We start from the raw sequence: 20,320 nt of genomic DNA, 5'->3' as shown, positions 1-20,320 counted from the left end.
CTCATTCTTCATAAGAAAAGCCTGCTTCAGTTACTCCCTGATTTTTCTAGTTCTCCTCTCCCCCCGCCCCCGCTTTCACGTGTTGCGTATATTACTTGCCAATTGCCATCCCAGATGTATTTTATTTATCATTACATTTATATCCTACCTTTCTTGCAAAGAGTTCAAGGTGGCATCCAAACATTGTTTGCCCCCTCCCAATTTTATCCTCACAACAACCCTGTGAGGTAGATTGGGCTGAGAGACAGTGACTGCCCCAAGATCACCCAGTGAGCTTCAGATCTGTAGCTAGGGGTGGGCGAGGGGGGCACCTCCCCAAATTTTCTGTCTCTATTGTTTGTGTTTGTGTTTTTTTACAAAAAACAAATAATTAAATTTATTACAGATGTATTACCCCCCTGAACTTTTAGGCTGGCTGTGATCCTGGTGAGCTTCATGGCCAAGCAGGGATTTGAACCCTGGTCTCCCAGGTCCCTGTCTGACACTCTAAAATGTAAATGTACTGCCTTCAAGTCGATCCCGACTTGTGGCGACCCTATGAATAGGGTTTTCACAGTAAGCAGTATTCAGAGGTGGTTTTACCATTGTCTTCCTCTGAGGCTGAGAGGCAGTGACTGGCCCAAGGTCACCCAGTGAACTTCATGGCTGTGTGGGGATTCGAACCCTGGTCTACCAGGTCGTAGCCCAACACCTTAACCACTATGCTACACTTGCTCTCTAACCCTACACTAAATAAGAGCCCATCTGATTCTCCCCATTGCTTTGAAAATTCTACATTTTCCCTTCTCTGTTGCAATCAGAGGTATACTGCTTCTGAAAATGGAGGGTAGCTCTAGTACTTTTTTAAAGTGAATTTGAATAGCTGTTTCTGTGTATGTGGACAGGGGGATCCCTCTTGTGATGAGAGGTATACTGCATCTGAACATGGAGTTTCCACTAGCTGTCACTGTACATAAACCTGAAGAGGTATCATGGGTTCTCATTTTTAGAGCAACTGAGTCAGCAGTATACCTGCTCCCCTTCTGCCTATGTATTCCAGTCCTGTGCAAGTCTATAAAAAACAAATCCAATGGGTCAATGTTATTTGCTCCCAGGTGAATGTGCATACATACCACAAGTGAAAAATGCCACAAATCTAAGGTTTGCCAAAGTAAAAATAAAATGAAAAATAGGAAAAATAACTCTCTCCCACCTCTCCTCTCCCAACACAACAGTCCTCCCCACCCCGGAGTAGACACTCCTTCATGAAGCCCCTTTCACCCTGTAACTCTCTATAGAGATAAAGTTTAGAGCAACACACATCTCCTCAGTTCCAGTTATATTTCATACACTCTTCAGACACTCTTTCCATCTCTGTGAGAGCAGAAAGGGGGCAATCCTAGAAAAGTCTATTCAGAAGTAAGTCCCATTGAGTTTCATGGTGCTTACTCCTAGGTAAGTAGGTCCCATTGAGTTCCATGGTGCTTACTTCCAGGTAAGGAGGTCCCATTGAGTTCCATGGTGCTTACTCCCAGGTAAGTAGCTATGGGAATGCAGTCTACGAGCACAAAGAATCTGTATTTAAATGTGAGAGGTGAGAGGGAGCAATTGAGTGGCACTGTATATCCTGATGATTACAAACTACAATGGAAAGAACAAGGTGATAATAAAATTTGGGAGGAAGGATTCTCATAATTTTCTGTAGAATCACTCATACAGTAAACAGCTCCCCTCCCCCATTATACTGCATGCCAAACTTTTCCTTGCATGCATGCAATTAATTGCTGTCCACTATTATGGCAGCCCTAGTAAGTGCCAAGGGTGTTTTTTGTGGAGGCAGCCATTTTGATTTTCCCAAAGTGCACCTAAAAAAAAAAAAAGGTGGCTACTAATATTGTTGGAGCTCTGATTCTCCACAGCTTCAGAATGACATCTCAAAACAGGAGAATTCAAACTGCAAATTTCAACGTAGGTGAAATTTTTCCAAAAGGTTCTTTTTCATTTTGTGCCAGTCCTATTAGAGACCACTGAGTTATGCCCCAAAACTTTTTTTTATTCATTATATTTATATTCAACTTTTCCTCCAAGGAGCTCAAAGTGATGTACAAGGTTATTTCCCAATTTTTCTCACAACAGCCCTATGAGGTAGATTAGGAATAGAGATAATTTAAGAATACCTTTTTTTAAAAAATCAATTTATTGCACAATCCTATACATGCCTACTCAAAACTAAACACTATTGACTTCAATGGGACATACACCCAGGTAAGTGGGCATAGGATTGCAACCTTAAGGAAGCAGGGGTGTAGCTGTCCAGGGTCTTGGGGGGGGTCTTAGACCCCTTACCTTTTTGAGAGCAGGGTCCCTATGTCTTGAGCATCCTATGAGCTAATCAGCATGAAAGGGGAGTGTGTTAACTATGGAGAAAAGTCTTCTAACTTGCTTCCTTGTCATTTCCTGCTGATTGGAGTCAATCAGAGCGAGAGGAGATGAATCAGCCACTGAGAAGACTCTTTTCAATAATGCTTATTGGCTTCTAGGGACATCTGTTGTTGTGGGAGAAGGCATTAGCAAGGATCTCATTCTCAACCCAGCAGCAAACACGGGGCATGACTGTGACTATCATGAAGGGACCCTGCATCACTTCTGAATTTGCCACTACAGTATTGCAAGAAAGCAGTTTTTGCGACTGCGATTTAGATGATTAAGGAAAGGAATGCTTAGAAAGGATGTAAGAAACTGAGCTAGTTGAAGGTGGATCACTCTGACTGATGTATCGAAAGCAGCTGCATGGTAGTGCAGTGCTATGAAGCCCAATTCTATGCATTTTTATTCACAATTAAGTCCCTCTGAGTTCCATGCCTTAGGCTGTAATCCTATGCATAGGACATGTAGTGCAGTCCTATTTAACCCAGTGGGACTTACTCCCTAGGAAGTGTGTTTAGGACTGCACCCTCAATTCGCTTTTAAACTCAGCAGGACTTACTTTCATCTATGCTGTACATGCTTTGGATTGGGCTGAAGTATAGGAAACATCCTAAGAAAGTGTTTTCTTATTCTGACGCCTGGGAGGCCAGCCACGTGGACTACCTGACCTGCAATTGTTTCTAATGGGTGAACCCTTGGGTTGCATAGGATGCATATCTGACCCCTTTCTGACCCATTTTAAAATGTTGCCTTTCAGATCACCAAGCAACATTAAAATAAACCACAGTGCTGTGATGTGAGTTTATAAAGTGCAACAGTGTCATCTACTGGCAGTGACAATGAATGCCTGATCTTGATAAAAAGTTAACTGTGCAAAGTCCCAATTGAGTTCAAAGGGGGTTATTTCCAGGTAAGAGGATATAGGACTGTGTTATAAATCCCTTACTTTGCCAATATGCAGATTCATGCCTGCCTTAGTTTTGCCTTAGCTACAAAATATTTTGATCGGGTGTATTAGTTGTTGGAATATATTAGATTTGTACCTAATATAATTTGTACCAGCTCAGATAACTTTACAAGTATCTATTGCTTTTTTTTTTTGGACAGCCAGTGTGGTGTAGTGGTTAGAGTGTTGGACTACAACCTGGGAGACCAGGGTTCGAATCCCCACACAGCCATGAAGCTCACTGGGCGACCTTGGGCCAGTCACTGCCTTTCAGCCTCAGAGGAAGGCAATGGTAAAACCACCTCCACCACTTACCATGAAAATAAGTCGAAATCGACTTGAAGGTAATCCATTTCATTTTCATTGCTTTTTTGAGGTTCTAGAATATGCAGTAGCAGGGAATTAGATTTGCATGGTAGACTGAAAAAAGTTTACTGATTTGTAGCCCATATTTTTTAAAAAAGTGGATTCTTCACTGTTACATAACTGAACAAAAGTCTCTGAATACATAACTGAACAAAAGCCTTCAAAATAATCATAATCACTGGAAGAAGGTCAGTGGAACCTTAAAGACTAACAAATGTATTGTGGTATAAGCTTTCATGGGCTACAGTCTGCTTCATCAGATGCATAAAGCAGTCTCCCAAAGGTAGAGAGGATTTTTTTAAAACAAAAGGGATACATCCATTGGGTGTGTCACATTACAAACAAGACTCAATCAGAATGGGTGTAAACAACACCAAATTGGTGGCAAGCGGGAAATCAGCCTATCTTTTTGATAAAAGCTATTCTCTCCTTTATAGTCATGGTGTAAGAACAGCTTCTACATGTCTGAATTGTATTGTGTTCCAATAACATCTGCTAGAATGATGTCAAATATGCTCTCCTCGTCTGGATAACTTATGAGAAGGAGTCGTCTCAGCAGCAGTAGCATTCCTCCGGATTCAGACTCCTTGTAGCAGCACCCATGTAGCTCTGGTAATATACAAATTAGTCCTTGCATACTGTAAAATCAACATGCTTTTCCTCTTTCTTCCTGAATTGATTGGGTACACAGACCGCTATTCTTTTATCTGTGCAAAATCACTTGCCACTAGAACAGAGACAGGGAACCATATTTCATGCCACTTTTTTGTTTGTAATAGTACAGGTATGTTAGAAGGCCAACTTCTCTCATAATAGAACAGTGGAAAACAGGAAGTTTTAGGGTGCCTCCAGATTGCCTCTTTATTTTGCGGGAGGGATTCAAGTGTGTAACAAAATTTTAGGATATATTTATTTATGTATTTTAAAATGTATAATTCCACCCTTCTTCCCACAGCAGCAGACAACAAGCAATACAAGTTCTTAAGAACAATTCCAATATAGATGCAGACGTTTTCACAATTAGAGTATGTTGCCCTAGCACAACAAATCCACTTAAAAACAAAACAAAACAATGGGTTTTTTTGCAGTTTGAAAAGTGATGGGGAAATGCATTGAGAAGTGCAGGATGAATTAAATGACAAACAAATCAGGATGAATGTTCATTGTCATGTAACCACCCTGTAAACTGCTCTGGGCTCCTACTGGGAGGAAAGGCAGGATAAAAATGTAATTAATTAATTAATATTGATATTGTTGTTGTTGATGATGATAATAATCATAACAACAACACAATGAATGGTCAAGAAAGACCAGGCATAGTCTAACTACCATGTCTAAGCTTTGTGCAAACAAATCAGGGTGAATGCTGAATAAATCGTTTGCCTGGAGGACCAGCAATGGTTTGCAAGTGACAAGAATGTGCATCTTTAACCACAAATGACCACTTCAGAATTTGGCTCTAGTCTTCTTGAGTGTGTCACATTCAAATGTATGCTTGCACAAAGCTACCTTGCTCCTAGCTGAGTGCTCTACAACCGACTGGCTGGCATGTAAGGAGCTCAGTGCGAACTCATGGTTACAGTGTTGATGGTAGGTTAGCCAATTTTTTATTTTCATAACAGACCCGAGATGACTTGTTCAAGGCTAAGCAGAAATCTGAACCTGAGTCTCTTTGGTACAAACTCAGCACAGCACATCAGGACTATGCTTTCTTATCTTTTAAGAAATCATCTAAGGGTGAACAATAGGTTGGTATTATGACTGCACAAGTAATTGACCTATACATCTACCACAGTGAAAAAGCCTGTTTTAAGAAACAATGATCTGGATGTGCAACCAGAATGCAACCCAGAATACTGTTTATCTTACCACCTACTAGATGCGTTAACATACAAGTCATGCTGGAAGCAGGGGAGAGAAAAAGAGATGTGGACCTGCATTTAATGGAGCAACTGTGTCATATTACATCATGGCTACTAGCCATGGTGGCTATGCTTTGACCCCATGGTTGGAGGCAGCATGCTTCTGAATACCAGTTGCTGGAAACCACAGAAGGGGAGTGTGCTTTTTGCACTTAGGTCCTGCTTGGGGGCTTCCCAAGGGCAACTGGTTGGCCACTGTGAGAACAGGATGCTGGACTAGATGGGTCACTGGCCTGATTCAGCAGCCTCTTCTTATATTTTAATGAAACAAAAGGAAAGCTGACATTCTAGTACAATGAGTGTTGTATAGTGTTTGCAAAGAAAGAATGAAAGAACAGGGAGGGGCAACCTAAGATGCCTCAGATGTTGTTGGACAAGACTACAATTGCCATCATCCCTGAACGTTGGCCATGCTGGCTGGGGTTGAAGGGAGTTGGATACCATCATCTGATGGGCCACAGTTGCTTTACCCCTGCACCATCTCTTGATCTCATTGAAAGGTAGCTTGTCCCATCTTACTGACTCTCTCTGTATATTTGCCTGCCTGAAAAAGCACACAGCCGTCAGTGGTATCACTTAGGCTTGGCACCTTTTTGTTTTCCTAGACCAGGGGCTCTCTGTTTCAATGACAGGCAGAAATCCAGTGGGTGAAGTTTTCCCAGCATGGAGCTACAGTGATGGATGGAAAAGGCATCACCTCTTGAATTTCTACCTGTTGTGCAACAATGTAAGATACTGAAGTCCTGCTGGAAAAAAATACTGCAACCCTAGGGCGACACATGAATATTGTTATACATTGAGAGAGACAGTTTAGTGTAATGGTTAAAAGTCTTGGATGTAAGAGTTTCTGCAGAATGATCTCCCTGATGAGGTGCGCCTGGTTATCTTTTCAGTTATCTTTTCAGTATCAGGTCAAGACTTTCCTCTTCTCCCAGGCATTTTTAACAGCATTTGAATAGCACGTTTTTAACTTGCCTATCGGTTTTTATGGGTTTTAATTTGGTATGGTTTTAAATTGGTATACTTGTTTTTAATGTTTTTAATTTTTGTAAACTGCCCAGAGAGCTTTGGCTATGAAACGGTATAGAAATGCAATAAACAAACAAACAAACAAGACACCCTCTGGTCTTTATGGCTTAAAAGCAGAGTTGCATCTCAGCAATGATGATAGGCGAGCTCTCAAAGTGAAAGGAAAAGAAGGGAGGCTGCTTTTTCTCTCTCACATAGATATTTCTCAGTAGGAAAAAAAACAAAAAAGAGGCGGTTATATTAACACCTGCAGGTGATCCACAGATACGGTCTTTTGAAGAAAGATAGTAAGTTTCAAAATAATTATTATTATGAAAATAACAAGGAAAAATTGATTGCACACATTTAATTTTACACGTATGTATTTTATTTATTTTGGATGCAGAGTTTGAAGGCTTGCTACTGTGAACCTTATTTCATTTTCAAAGATTTGGATATTTCCTTTTCTAAATATACGTACATACATATATACGATATATATATTTCGTTTATATATATATTTCGTTTATTTCTCGTGCTAATTTTATAGATGTAGAAAATTGCAACTTGCCCGCGCGCGCCACTTTCTCCCCCACCTTCCTCTGGCTCCTCCCTTTCCCTTCCAACAAGACTGTGTTTCTCGTCAGCCTCGCGCGCACGTAGCGTCACTCCGCCGGAAAAGGTGGCTGGCTGGGGTAGAGTTGGCGCGAGATAGAAAAGTGCTTTTTGGAGTCCCGGGCGGGCGCGAGCGAGCTTGCTTGCGGTTCCAGTAGCCTAGCGCTGTTCCCTATTCATGGGGGTCTTTTAGCAGCAGCCCTCCTCGGCTTAGCAGTGACGGTGGCCGCTGGTTCTCCTCTTCTAAGATTTGGTAGCCTCTCTGTTTTTTATAGGGTTTTAAAAGAAATTATTATTCCTTTGGCTGATTTATGGTTTGAATGCAAGGAAAGGCAGGATGTCTCGCAGGGTTCGCTGGTAAGTTTCATACATTGGATGCATTTGGGGAAAAAGAGTGTTGCAGCTGTTTTGAAAGGGTCACCTTAGGATTGATTGGAAAGGGGGGGAATCCTCCTCCCGCTTGTTTAAAAACTAATCTTCCCCTCCCCCCAGAACAGCACTTTTTCCAATTCGTTGACCCATCCCCCACCCCGGTAGTAAAACATGTATGGGAATGGTTGTGTCAAATTATTCTATAAATGATTGATTTGCCAGAGAGTGAGGGAACCCTGCTGTGATCTGGAAGGGGAAATCCTTTTTTTTTTTAAGGTGCTTAAAATGGCCCGCGTGAATTTGTCAGGGCGGGGAGAGGAACTTAATTCTTTTTGCGCCAAGCGGTGGGGGGAGGGGGCAAGGAAGAGCTTCTCCCCTAACTCTCCCTAGTGACCCATTTCTTGTTCAGATCAATTGGATCCTTCTACAAGGAAGGGCAGTTTGATTATGAAGCTCATGGTGGGGCCCCAGTTGGGAATGGGATCCCTAAAATCTTGCTTGGATGCTTTTTTTTTCTTCCTGCCACTGAAATGAGAGGAGCCGACAATGCACTGGCAAAGCCTGGCACGGCACGGCATGGATCGTGTAGCTAATGTTGCTGTGTAGGGCGACAGCCAGGTTCGGGTTGCGAAAGTGCGGGGATGCTGCCGGATGGTGGTATGGAAAGCTGTTAAAAAATAATGGCTGCAATCCTGAACCCACTTAAGCCTGCAGGGAGTCACGCTGAATTCAGTAGTACTTTTCTGAGTAGGCATAGTTGGATGGCGCTGTTCCTTTGTTAGGGGAGTGATGCCCGTGCAAGCCACTATAATAATGTGTTAAAGATTGCATAATTTATATTTATTATTAGTTATATTTCATCTTTCTTCCATGGTGCTTAAGGTGGCATACATGGATCTCCCCTTCCCCATGTTATCCTCACAACAATCCTGTGAGGTAGTCTAGGCTGAGAGACAGTGACTAGGTCCAAGGTCACCCCATAAACTGAATTGTTGAGTTAGGTCTCCCAGGCCCTCCCCTGCACCACTCTAGATAGCCTGCAGGCCTTCCTATGGGCTCAAGCAGGGATGCCTGACCTGGCTTGCAGTTGTTGTCCTCCAACTCCCATCAACCCCAGCATGGCCAATGGTTGGGGATGATGAGAGTTGGAGGACAACATCTGGAGGGCTGCAGGTCCTTCATCCCTGGCCTGAACTTTCTTGCCATCTAGGGTTTGGGTTGAATTCCTCAATAAAAATATTAGTGGGATTCATGAATATACTAACTGGCTGAGACATTGGATAAAGTTTTTACCCACCCCAGATGGGGTTTGTGTTTTAATTTAATGTTATTTAATTGAATGCAAATCCCTATTCATCCTAAGGACTCTAGGCAGATCATATACTAATTACTCTACCATATCCGTGGCTACCAAAGTCAGCTGGAATAACAGCATCTTGCATTGGAAATGGCACAGACTTGGGCTTTGATGAGTCTCCAGGGGGAGAATATTCCAGAGCTGGGGGGGGGGGGGCGGGCGGCACTGGGTTTGTAAAAGGTATCAGTGGGTAGTATTCAATACTAGCCTTACTCAGAGTAGACTCATTGAAGTAAATAGACATGACTAACTTAGGTTCTTTAATTTCCGTGGGTCTACTTTGAGTAGGACTTAGTTGAGTACAACCTAGTGGTTCTAAAACAACATGAAAATACTTATAGTGTGTTCTCTTTCTCTCCCCACCCCCACTGTCCGTTCTTCCTTGCTTTTTATGCTTTCTTTCCATCTAAAGCTGCATTCTGCAACACCTAACCCCCTAGTAAGTCCCACTGAACGTCTTACTTATGAGTGCACATGTTTAAGACATCTTAATAGCACACACGAATATTCCAGGTGACTGAGACCGGATAAATGGTCCCCTAGTGTCTGTAGTTGTCCTTCTGAACTCACAATCAAGGAGACTGAAGAATTTTTAAAGTCTACCTATGTTTCTCTGTAGTCTTTTCAATGCTTTCTGGTGTATGGGATGGCCATTCTAATTTGTATTAACGATTACAGAATGGGGGAGAGAGAGGGAGGCAGATAATTAAAAATCTGATTGAAATTATTACATGCTTTTTCTTCACTTTTGCCTTTAAACCTTGTTTGTAACAGTGAAGAGCAAGATCAACTGCCTTACCAGGATTCAGATGCACCAGAACGACGGGATAACAGATTCAAAGTCAAGTGGTCACGTGAAGAGGTATGCCATGTGTAGATTGTGATGAGGAAAATGACCGTGGGAAGTTTAGCTGAATGGAAAACACCTTGCTGACATGCAACATGTGCTACTTTGATTAGTCCTTATCAACAAATGCAATAAAAAAAATGGGGATGGAATAGGTAGCTTTGCCTATTTGCCTATATTTTTTCTGTGCAGCCATGAGGGCTAGAAACTTGCTCTTAAAAGCAATCAAGCCCATATATTGCCAGGACACCAAATTCTGCACTTAAGTATTTCATTTCAGATTGATGGAATACGTACAGCACTTCTTGTCCAAAACTGGCCAAACTGTTTAGGTGAAAAAAATGAATCTGTGTTTGTGTATAAAATCTAGTCAATGGGCCATCTCTTTAACAAGCTTGAGCCTTTATCACCATCTTAGCAGTTTTGGCACAAGGAGAGGATCCTGGAGCAACAGCTAAATAGGCATCCTGTCCCTGACAAATAAGTTGCAGCTATTCAGTTCATCCTGCTTGCTGTTGTAACACGCCTGCATATGTCTTGCTTAATATATTGTTGGTACAGATTTGTCCCAGGACTGGAGAAATGGGGCTGCTCTTGGCAGTATTGGGTTGAGATCTGAGCGGCTGATGCTTCTTTTCTACAGAGCATTGGGCAATCTTTCAGACGCAATTCTCTTGCACCAGGCCCTATGTGCTGTTGTGGCTGCAGACTGCATCATAAGACCTGGTTTCTACCTAGCAGCTCAGTTTGCTGGGTGGCACAAAGCGATAGCCTATGATGTCATGGTGTCACAAACCTCCCATCTACCAACTCATGTTCTTTTGTTCCTGAAATATTTAATTTAGGTCATGGGGGGACCCCTTTTCAAACAACATGTGATGACTGCATTGCTTTTTGCAGGATGAACTGTTGAATTCACTGGTGACGCAGTTTGGACACGACTGGAAGTTCCTAGCAAGTCACTTTCCTGTAAGTGGAGTTTTTCAGTAGAGTGGAAGGTTTTCTTCCTGTTGTTTTGCTAGGGTGTTTTTGACCAGACATGAAAATACGCAAGAACTGCAAAAGAGCAAGGTGCTAGTTGAATAAGGTGGCAGTCTCTCTCTCTGGTCCTTTTGGTTTCTCTGTATGCCTGCCCTAGCAACCTTCTCTTTAACATGTACCTATTTACATTTGCTCATAGAACCGCACTGAACAGCAGTGTCAATATCGCTGGCTACGGGTGCTAAACCCTGTCCTGGTGAAAGGTCCTTGGACTAAACAAGAGGATCAAAAGGTAACTGATTTTTCATTATCAACTTTCATAGCTGAAGAAACTGGAATTCCAGCTTCTTTGGGTTAATTAATTTTCATCCCACAGGTAAAATTCCTCTCTAGAATCCCAGTATTAGAAAGATACAGCAGTGTTAGCTGCCACTCTTTGTCTATCAAATGTTGTTGTTGTTATGTGCCTTCAAGTCGATTACGACTTATGGCGACCCTATGAATCAGTGATCTCCAAGAGCATCTGTCATGAACCACCCTGTTCAGATCTTATAAGTTCAGGTCTGTGGCTTCCTTTATGGAATCAATCCATCTCTTGTTTGGCCTTCCTCTTTTTCTACTCCCTTCTGTTTTCCCCAGCATTATTGTCTTTTCTAGTGAATCATGTCTTCTCATTATGTGTCCAAAGTACGATAACCTCAGTTTCATCATTTTAGCTTCTAGTGACAGTTCTGGTTTAATTTGTTCTAACACCCAATTATTTGTCTTTTTTGCAGTCCGTGGTATGCCAAAGCTCTCCTCCAGCACCACATTTCAAATGAGTTGATTTTTCTCTTATCCGCCTTTTTCACTGTCCAACTTTCACATCCATACATAGAGATTGGGAATACCATGGTCTGAATGATCCTGACTTTAGAGTTCAGTGATCCATCTTTGTATTTGAGGACCTTTTCTAGTTCTCTCATAGCTGCCCTCCCCAGTCCTAGCCTTCTTCTGATTTCTTGACTATTGTCTCCATTTTGGTTAATGACTGTGCCGAGGTATTGATAATCCTTGACAAGTTCAATGTCCTCATTGTCAACTGTAAAGTTACACAAATCTTCTGTTGTCATTACTTTAGTCTTCTTGATGTTCAGCTGCAGTCCTGCTTTTGTGCTTTCCTCTTCAACTTTCATCAGCATTCATTTCAAATCATCACTGGTTTCTGCTAGTAGTATGGTATTGTCTGCATATCTTAAATTATTGATATTTCTCCCTCCAATTTTCACACCTCCTTCGTCTTGGTCCAATCCTGCTTTCCATATGGAATGTTCTGCGTATAGATTAAATAAATAGGGTGATAAAATACACCCCGTCTCACACCCTTTCAGATGGGGAACCAATCAGTTTCTCCATATTCTGTCCTTGCAGTAGCCTCTTGTGCAGAGTATAGGTTGTGCATCAGGACAATCTGATGCTGTGGCACCCCCATTTCTTTTAAAGCATTCCATAGTTTTTCATGATCTACACAGTCAAAGGCTTTGCTGTAATCTATAAAGCACAGCGTGATTTTCTTCTGAAATTCCTTGGTCTGTTCCATTATCCAACGTATGTTTGCGATATGATCTCAGGTGCCTCTTCCCTTTCTAAATCCAGCTTGGACATCTAGCATTTCTTGCTCCATATATGGTAAGAGCCTTTGTTGTAGAATCTTGCTTTACTTGCATGGAATATTAAGGCAATAGTTCAGTAATTACTGGATTCCCTGGGATCCCTTTTCTTTGGAATTGGGATGTATATTGAACACTTCCAGTCTGTGGGCCATTGTTTAGTTTTCCATAATTCATGACAAATTTTAATCAAAATTTGGACAGATTCAGTCTCAGTAGCTGGTAGCAACTCTGTTGGTATGTCATCTGTTCCTGGTGCTTTGTTTCTTCCAAATATTTTAAGAGCAGCTTTCACCTCACATTCTAACATTTCTGGTTCTTCATCATACGGTTCGTCCATGAATGAATCTTTCATCCTTGCATCTCGTTTATAGAGTTCTTCAGTGTATTGCTTCTATCTTCATTTCATCTCGGTCAGTCAGTGTGTTCCTCTGTTGATTATTCAACATCCCTACTCTTGATTTAAATTTCCCTTTCATTTCTCTTTTGGAATAGGGCTCTTGTTCTACCCCTTTTGATGTCCTATTTCTATACAGTAACTATTGTAATAGTTCTCTTTGTCCCTACGTACTAGTCGCTGTATTGTTGCATTTAGGGTTCTAACTATGTTTCTATCTCCTTTTGCTTTTGCTTTCCTTCTCTCTTTAACCATTTGAAGAGTTTCTTCAGTCATCCATTGAGGTCTTTCTCTCTTTTTAACTAGAGGTATTGTCTTTTTGCATTCTTCTCTGATAACGTCTCTGACTTCATTCCATCTTCTGCTACCAATTATATAATCAATTTGATTCCTATATTGAACATTTGGTGATGTCCATGTGTATAGTTGTCTTTTCGTTTGTTCAAAAAATGTGTTTACAAGAAACAAATTATTGGCTTCACAGAATTCAGTAAGTCTTTCTCCTGCTTCGTTTCTGTCTCCTGGGCCCCATTTCCCCGCAGTTCCCAATTCTTCTCTGTTCCCTACTTTTGCATTCCAATCCCCCATGATTATCAGCACATCTTGTTTTGATGTGTGATCAATATCTTCCTGTACTTCTGCATAAAATCTCTCCAATTCCTCTTCTGCGTTTGCTGTCGGAGCATAGACTTGGATGATGGTTATGTTGATAGGTTTCCCATTTAATCTCATTGATATCACTCACTCAGACCTAATTGCTCTTGCTACATCACTTCTCACTATTAAAGCAACCCCATTTCTTCTTAATTTCTCATTTCCTGCATAAAATATTTTGTAGTTGCCTGATTGGAAATGTCCCATTCCCGTCGATTTTAGTTCGCTCACACCAAGTATTGTAATGTTGCTGCGTTCCATTTCTTGCTTGACAATTTCTAACTTTCCCTGGTTCATGCTTCTCATATTCCATGTTCCTATTGTGTGTGTCGTAAAACTCTGGACTCTCTTTTCGCATCTGTGCGCATCAGCCTCTGGGCTTCCTTTCAGCTTTGACCCAGCTGTGTCATTAGTCACAGCGCTACTCGTACTTGTCCTTTGTTCTTCCCCAGTAGCTCGGTGAGTGCCTTCTGACCTGGGGGTCTCATCTTCCAGCACTATCTCGTGTTGCATTTTGGATACTCTGTTCATAGGGTTTCCGTGGTAAGAGATATTCAGAGGTGGTTTACCATTGCTGTCCTCTGAGTTTGGATGCATCTTAGTCTGGTGTTTTAGCTTTGACCATTCCGCCTTGGGTGTCCCTGCTAGGAGTCTAGCCTCTTGGTCTAGACACCTGACGGCATTGCTCTCAGCTTCTTCAACACATTCAAACCCCCTCACCATGTTAAGGTGTGCATCCGAAGAGGAGGTTGTCCATGGTAAAGATTCCCAATCCTTGCATCTTTCTGCTAAGGTTCTAGCTTGATTCTTAAATACCCTCCTTTAAAATGCACAGAGCTTCATGCTGTCTTAACTTTCCAACAGCAACTGCTATCCTAAGGATACACTTACTAGGGACTAAGTTTCATTGAAACAGTCTTGCACTGTTAATATTGTTACAGGATTGGGAGGGGTGGTGGTCTGGATGATGTCTTTGGGTCCCCTTCCGGCCTGTGATTTTAAATCTATATAGATGGAGTTGTAGCAGAGAAACTTGCTGTACTGGTGAAATCATATTCTTTGTTAGGTTAATGGGTGTGTCAAGTACCCAATCTACGTGTCTAAAGACTTGGCCAAGAGGAGATGTGTTGCTATAGTAATGAGATAGCCCTTCCTCTTAAACTGGTTCAGGCACAAGGAAGATTTTGTGTTTTAGAGCATTTCCATTGGCCACACCAATAGAGGGGCAATGGGTTGACCTGTCAATCAGTTGCAAAATCTATTTGAAGTTGACTTAAAAAAAACCCACTTGAGCAGGTCCCACCAGGTTTTACAGTAAAAATGGGTGGGGTTTGACTAGTGCTGTGTGCCCCAGTTTTTGGAAAAGAGAGGTGGAGACCCACTGGAACTGGCAGAACAGCAAGCGTGTCTATTGTTAGTCTGCTCTGAAGCTGGGAACTGGAAAAGAGGCAGGGAGGGTTGCCTCGCTCTCTGTGTTGAATCCAAAGCAATGGCTGTGGGAAGCTTCTCCCAAAAGCCTAATAGGGGAGCAAGAACAGTTGGACTGTTAATGCTGTGAGCCCCTTCCATCTTGTGCTCAGGTTATACATATGCATAAATAAAACCATACATCCTAAAGACACCATAGTGTCTGCTGAACTTCATTTTCAGGACACCAAGCCCTGGGTAAATGCTGGGACCCCTGGAAGTCTCTCCCTGCCCAGAGATTGGGGTGTGTGCAACATTATCTTATTAGTTTCAATTTGCACTGTAAAAACCTGAGTTACCTTATGCTAACGACTATTAGGTTATGCAACTGTGAACTAGCAACACATTAATAAGGTAGCTTACATAGATGTTCACATAATTATGTCCAAACATAACTGTGGTGAGTGAGTGTGCATTTTGGGGTGGGGTGGGGGCTTACACACTTCTACGTTCAATGTCTGACTGGAATCTTCACACACATAACTACATGGGTAGGATGCTTTCCACCCGATTGGAAACTCTGCTTTTCCAGGTTTCCCAGTTTTACAGAGAGGGACCCTTTGCAAGTAGCTGTACATGTGTAGCCTCCATGCAGATATTTATCTGAACACATGCACAACGGGGCTGGAATCTGTTGCTCTGCTCCCACTCCCCTTTCCTCTAACACGTGTTCACTTGTTGCAATTATAGTGTGTAAATAGAGAAGGTATTGAAAGCAGGTTATTTGGGGACCAGAAGTGGGGCAGACTTGAACACCTATACATTGTCAAGATCTCTGTAGCCCTTGGGCTGACCTTCCTGCTCTTTTCATAGGCCCTTGAGAAATTGTAGCAATTGCATTTTGGTTCTGATTTGGCTGTACATCTTGTGAATGTATCTGCTCTGTGGAAAATGGCCACTAGGACAGGAAGGGTGTATTTTGTGTGTGTTACTTCTGCATTGCACTGCCATAGGTACTGACGCAAAAGAAAGAACCAGACCTGATATAAGGAAAACAAGATTTTTTCTTCATAACCTTACCTGTGGATCCTTGTAGAGCTGCTGAATGTGAAGAACCAAAAAAAAAAAACTCCACCTCCAAAGAAAGTACAAATAAGAGCACGTCTTACAACAATTAATCTTCTCTTCCCCTTTTCTTTCTGCTACAAGGTCACTGAATTGGTGAAAAAATATGGCACAAAGCAATGGACCCTGATAGCCAAGCACTTGAAAGGCAGACTAGGAAAGCAGTGTCGGGAACGCTGGCATAACCATCTGAACCCAGAGGTGAAAAAGTCATCGTGGACAGAGGAAGAAGACCGTATAATTTGTGAGGCTCACAAGGTTCTGGGGAACCGATGGGCTGAGATTGCTAAGTTGCTCCCTGGGAGGTAGGTTCCTTAAGGACCTTTGGGTTCTTCTGACCGACATTGGGATGAATTGAACAAGAAAACAGAGGGGAAGGGCTATAGCTCAGTAGTACAGCATCTGCTTTGTGTGCAGAAGGTCCCAGGTTCAATCCCTGGCATCTTCAGTTGGGCTGGGAAAGAATCCTGCCTGGAATGATGGAGAGCTGCTGTCAATCAATGTAGATGGTATTGAGCTAGATGGTACGGCAGCTTCCTATGTTCCTAGGGTGCTTCTCCTCTTGTGATTGACCTTTCATGGATGCATGTGCTTTTCCACTCTCTTTACAGGACTGACAATGCTGTAAAAAACCACTGGAATTCTACGATCAAAAGGAAGGTAGAGACAGGAGGCTTTCTTAGTGAAACAAAAGAATCCAAGCCCCTCTATCTCCTGGTGGAGGTGGAAGGCAAGGAAAGCCAAAATGTACAGGAAGCCGAAAGCCAGGTATTATTGCAAAGTATTTTTCTGCCTCTTTTCCCAGCCTTGGAAACTTGCTTTTATTAAACAGAAAAAAATTATTTTGGCAAACTTCCAGGTGATGAAATGTCACAATATTCTATGCAGTCTTAAATTAATCTTCCCTTTTTTGGCATGTATGAATAAGGATGCAAACTTTGGTTTTACGTTTGTATAATATTTTGCAAAACAACTCGTTTTTAATTCAGGGGATCGGTCGATGGAATGTTTTTTTTAATATCTGAGACACGGGCTTAGAATTACTGAAGGCAGAACTGTGTACTTCATAACCTCTCAACTCTTCCTCATTCTGAGAGGCAAGTCTAAATTTTGTAATCCAGCAGGACCTAGCACTGAAGCATCAAGAAACTTTACAGAACAAACCCAACATGTCTATTCGGAAGCAAGCTCTATTGAAGTCAGTTGGTGTTACTCCCACATAAGGGGGAGGAATGTAGCCTAATTCAGATGCTTTGGAAATAGTCATTGCTTTGTGCTTTTACTGTGAACGGTATGAATGAAGTATAAACCCTTGATTTAGCACTACCAAGTAGTTTTTGCCTCATGATTTTAGTGCCTGGTTTTGCAACCTTGATGCTCTTTGAGTACAACTGTCTGCTTGATTTGCTTTCATTGTTATTCTGCAGTAATAATGCAAATCCTCATTTGTCTTCCACAGCAAACCTTTTTAACAAACTGGCCTGTTCAGACTTTGGAAATAAAGCAGGAGGTAGCCACTGATGACGAACAAGATGGCTTGCAAAAACTGCCTCCTGAGCAACTCCCTGAAAGCCTGGCAGAGGACAGTATCAAAGGAGCATCAGAAAACACAGCACCTGACAGTACCTTGGAGGAAGGCTCCTCTCAGTACACATGGGTGGTTGAAGCAGGCAGTTATTTGTGTACCTCTGCAGTCCCAGCTATTACAGAAGCTCTGGACATGATTGAATCTGTAAGAAGTTGGTGTATATTTCTGTACTATGACCAGGGCTGGGGAAATTTATGGAGTCTGCTTATTCTCACAGGCTCTTTTGTGCTATCTGCAGGGAATTGTCATAGGGGGGCACGGTAAAGGTGTGGAAAAAATGTTTGGTATGGAGAAAGTGGAGAGATAATATTTCTTTGCCTCTCATAAGAACCTGGGGTCATCCATTGATGCTGAGATTCAGAGCATATTAAAGGAAGTACTTCACACAGTGCATAGTCAAAGCTATGGCATTTGCTTCCACAAGATGGAGTGATGGCCACCAAGCTGGACTGCTTTAGGAGGGGACTGAACAAATTCATGGAGGATGAGGCTCCTAGATCAATGGCTACTAGTCACGGCAGCAGTATCCTGGCTCCATGATCAGAAGCGGCATGCCTCCGAATGCCAGCTGCTGGGGAACATGAGCAGGAAAGTGCTGTTGCACTTGCATCCTGTTTGTGGGCTTCCATAGGCATCTGGCTGGCTACTGTGGGAAGGAGATGCTGATCTAGATAGCCTTTTGATCTGATCCAGCAGGGATCCTGTAATGTTCTTGGAAGCTCTCTTCTCCCTTTCCCACCCCCAATAGTTCCCTATTGGCTTTTAGTATGCATGGCTGTGAGACAATTTAAAACTGACTTGCCAGTATATGTACAACAAAACCCAAATCTGTGCTGCTGCTTCCCCCCCCCCTTTTCATTATTCGGCATCAATCTTGAAGCCCACTATGAGATTTTGGAGGGGCTAATTACTAGTAGGACATGCTGTGAATCGTCTCACAATAATGATATTACTTAGTGCAACGTATCCATGAGGGTGTTGTCTTGTGTGAATATGGTAGCTAATAAGGTTTACACACAGTATAGTAGCCCTATACAAAGAAAAAAAGTTGCATATCATGACGTATTCCTTATTGTGTTTTACTGTACTAGGGGAATTCTGGTGTGTGTATATATTACATACACACATACCTACAAATAATAGATATAGAATATATAATATAATATATATCATGTATATAAAAACAGAAGAAATGATTGGTGTTGTAATTGTCAGTTGAGGAGGATGCCCAATAATATTACCTAGATTGTACATAGCTTGCACCCAACACTTTGCTCCTAACAGCACAGTCCTACTCAAAAATAAGCCCTGTTAACTTTGATAGAACTTCCAGGTGTGTAGAGGATTGGAGTGCAAATTATTTGCACTTAGTTCTCATTCAAATCAAGAGGATTTAAGGTAATCATGACTAACTTTTTCACATTGATTTTAATGGGACCTCAGTACAAACAACTTGCAGTGCAATTCAGTACATGTTTACTCAGAAGTAAGCTCCACTGGGTTCAATGGGACTTACTCCTAGGTAAGTGTGTATTGGATTGCAGCCTTAGACTGCATCCAAGGCCTAAGATTCCAGAACGTTGTAGCATGTGCATTTTATATTGAAGGTAGCTGCTCAAGTCAACTAGCACTGAGTGATTCTGCCACCTCTTCCCGCTTCCCTTTGCAGCATTCTTTGAAGTTTTATCCTTCTCCCAAACCTTTTCTGAATTTTCCGATTTTCGCAGGACCCAGATGGTTGGTGTGATCTATCTCAGTTTGACCTGCCTGATGATCTGTCTGCAAGTAACAGCAACAGCCCAGATAGGCAGACATCCATCAAGCCCTACTCCTCGCAGAACATGACAGAGTACCGATTGGACGGCCACACCATTTCGGATCTGAGCAAAGGCAGCAAGGGCGAGCTCATCCCCATCTCCCCTTGCACGGACGTGAGCTTCGGCACACCACCTTCTGTTCTGAAGCGGCAGAAGAAGAGGAAAGTCGCGCTCTCACCAGTTTCAGAAGGGGGCACCAGCTCCAGCCTCTCTTTTCAGGACTCCTGTAACAGCATGACGCCAAAGAGCACCCCTGTCAAGACACTGCCATTCTCCCCCTCCCAGGTAAGTAGGTGCAAACTGACTTAGTGGGTGGGCAGCAAGAATGAGCCACTGGCCACTTCCACATATAACATTTTATGTTATGGCAAACTATTTTACCTTCAAGTAACGCCCTCCATTGATGAATGGCTGGCTGCAGTTGACATGTGTTTTTTAAATGGGGAATTGCTCACTTGAGTTGGGGAAATCAAAGGGTACCAGACAGATATTCAAAATGTGCTTTAGAGCCTTCTTTTGAATGACATTGTTTAAATCATGGTAAGCTACTCATCAATCACTTCCTTATCTAACTATATAACTTGGAAGACTTTTATCCAAGAAAGATCAGGCGAGTCCAAGAACTCCACGGACGTCAAGCAGTAGATACATAAACCTTCTAGCATTTCCTGTTTTTGGATATGGGAGTGGCACATGGGAGTATACAGGCAAGGGTTAACTCCTCTTGAAGGCAGGGTCAAAACTGAATCAAACTGCAGCGGTGCCAGCCTGGAGAGGAAATCTTCCACCAGTCTTGACTCATCTTTCATCAGGAGAGCAGGATTGATCTTTGGCTCCTGTTTCACACTCCGGGGGGGGAGGGG

The 20,320-nt window shown here is 42.3% G+C and overlaps 1 protein-coding gene across 2 annotated transcripts in view; it reads left to right on the top strand.

Moving 5' to 3' along the window:
• Positions 1 to 7,295: 7,295 nt before the first annotated feature.
• The window catches only part of MYBL2 (MYB proto-oncogene like 2), a 33,673-nt gene continuing 20,648 nt past the window's right edge, over positions 7,296 to 20,320 (top strand). Inside the window, exons 1-8 of one of the 2 annotated variants that reach the window (XM_061631547.1) lie at positions 7,296 to 7,620; positions 9,767 to 9,854; positions 10,740 to 10,808; positions 11,020 to 11,112; positions 16,137 to 16,357; positions 16,664 to 16,820; positions 17,512 to 17,784; positions 19,368 to 19,742. In XM_061631547.1, the coding sequence (XP_061487531.1) occupies positions 7,601 to 7,620; positions 9,767 to 9,854; positions 10,740 to 10,808; positions 11,020 to 11,112; positions 16,137 to 16,357; positions 16,664 to 16,820; positions 17,512 to 17,784; positions 19,368 to 19,742 (1,296 nt within the window). In that variant the 5' untranslated portion in view covers positions 7,296 to 7,600. The remainder of the gene's footprint in view (positions 7,621 to 9,766; positions 9,855 to 10,739; positions 10,809 to 11,019; positions 11,113 to 16,136; positions 16,358 to 16,663; positions 16,821 to 17,511; positions 17,785 to 19,367; positions 19,743 to 20,320) is intronic. The other variant, XM_061631546.1, reaches the window with a different exon arrangement.

The sequence above is a fragment of the Rhineura floridana genome, chromosome 6, assembly GCF_030035675.1.
Source record: "Rhineura floridana isolate rRhiFlo1 chromosome 6, rRhiFlo1.hap2, whole genome shotgun sequence".
NCBI classification, from domain to species: Eukaryota; Metazoa; Chordata; class Lepidosauria; order Squamata; family Rhineuridae; genus Rhineura; species Rhineura floridana.
This window is presented reverse-complemented; position numbering and strand designations above follow the sequence as displayed.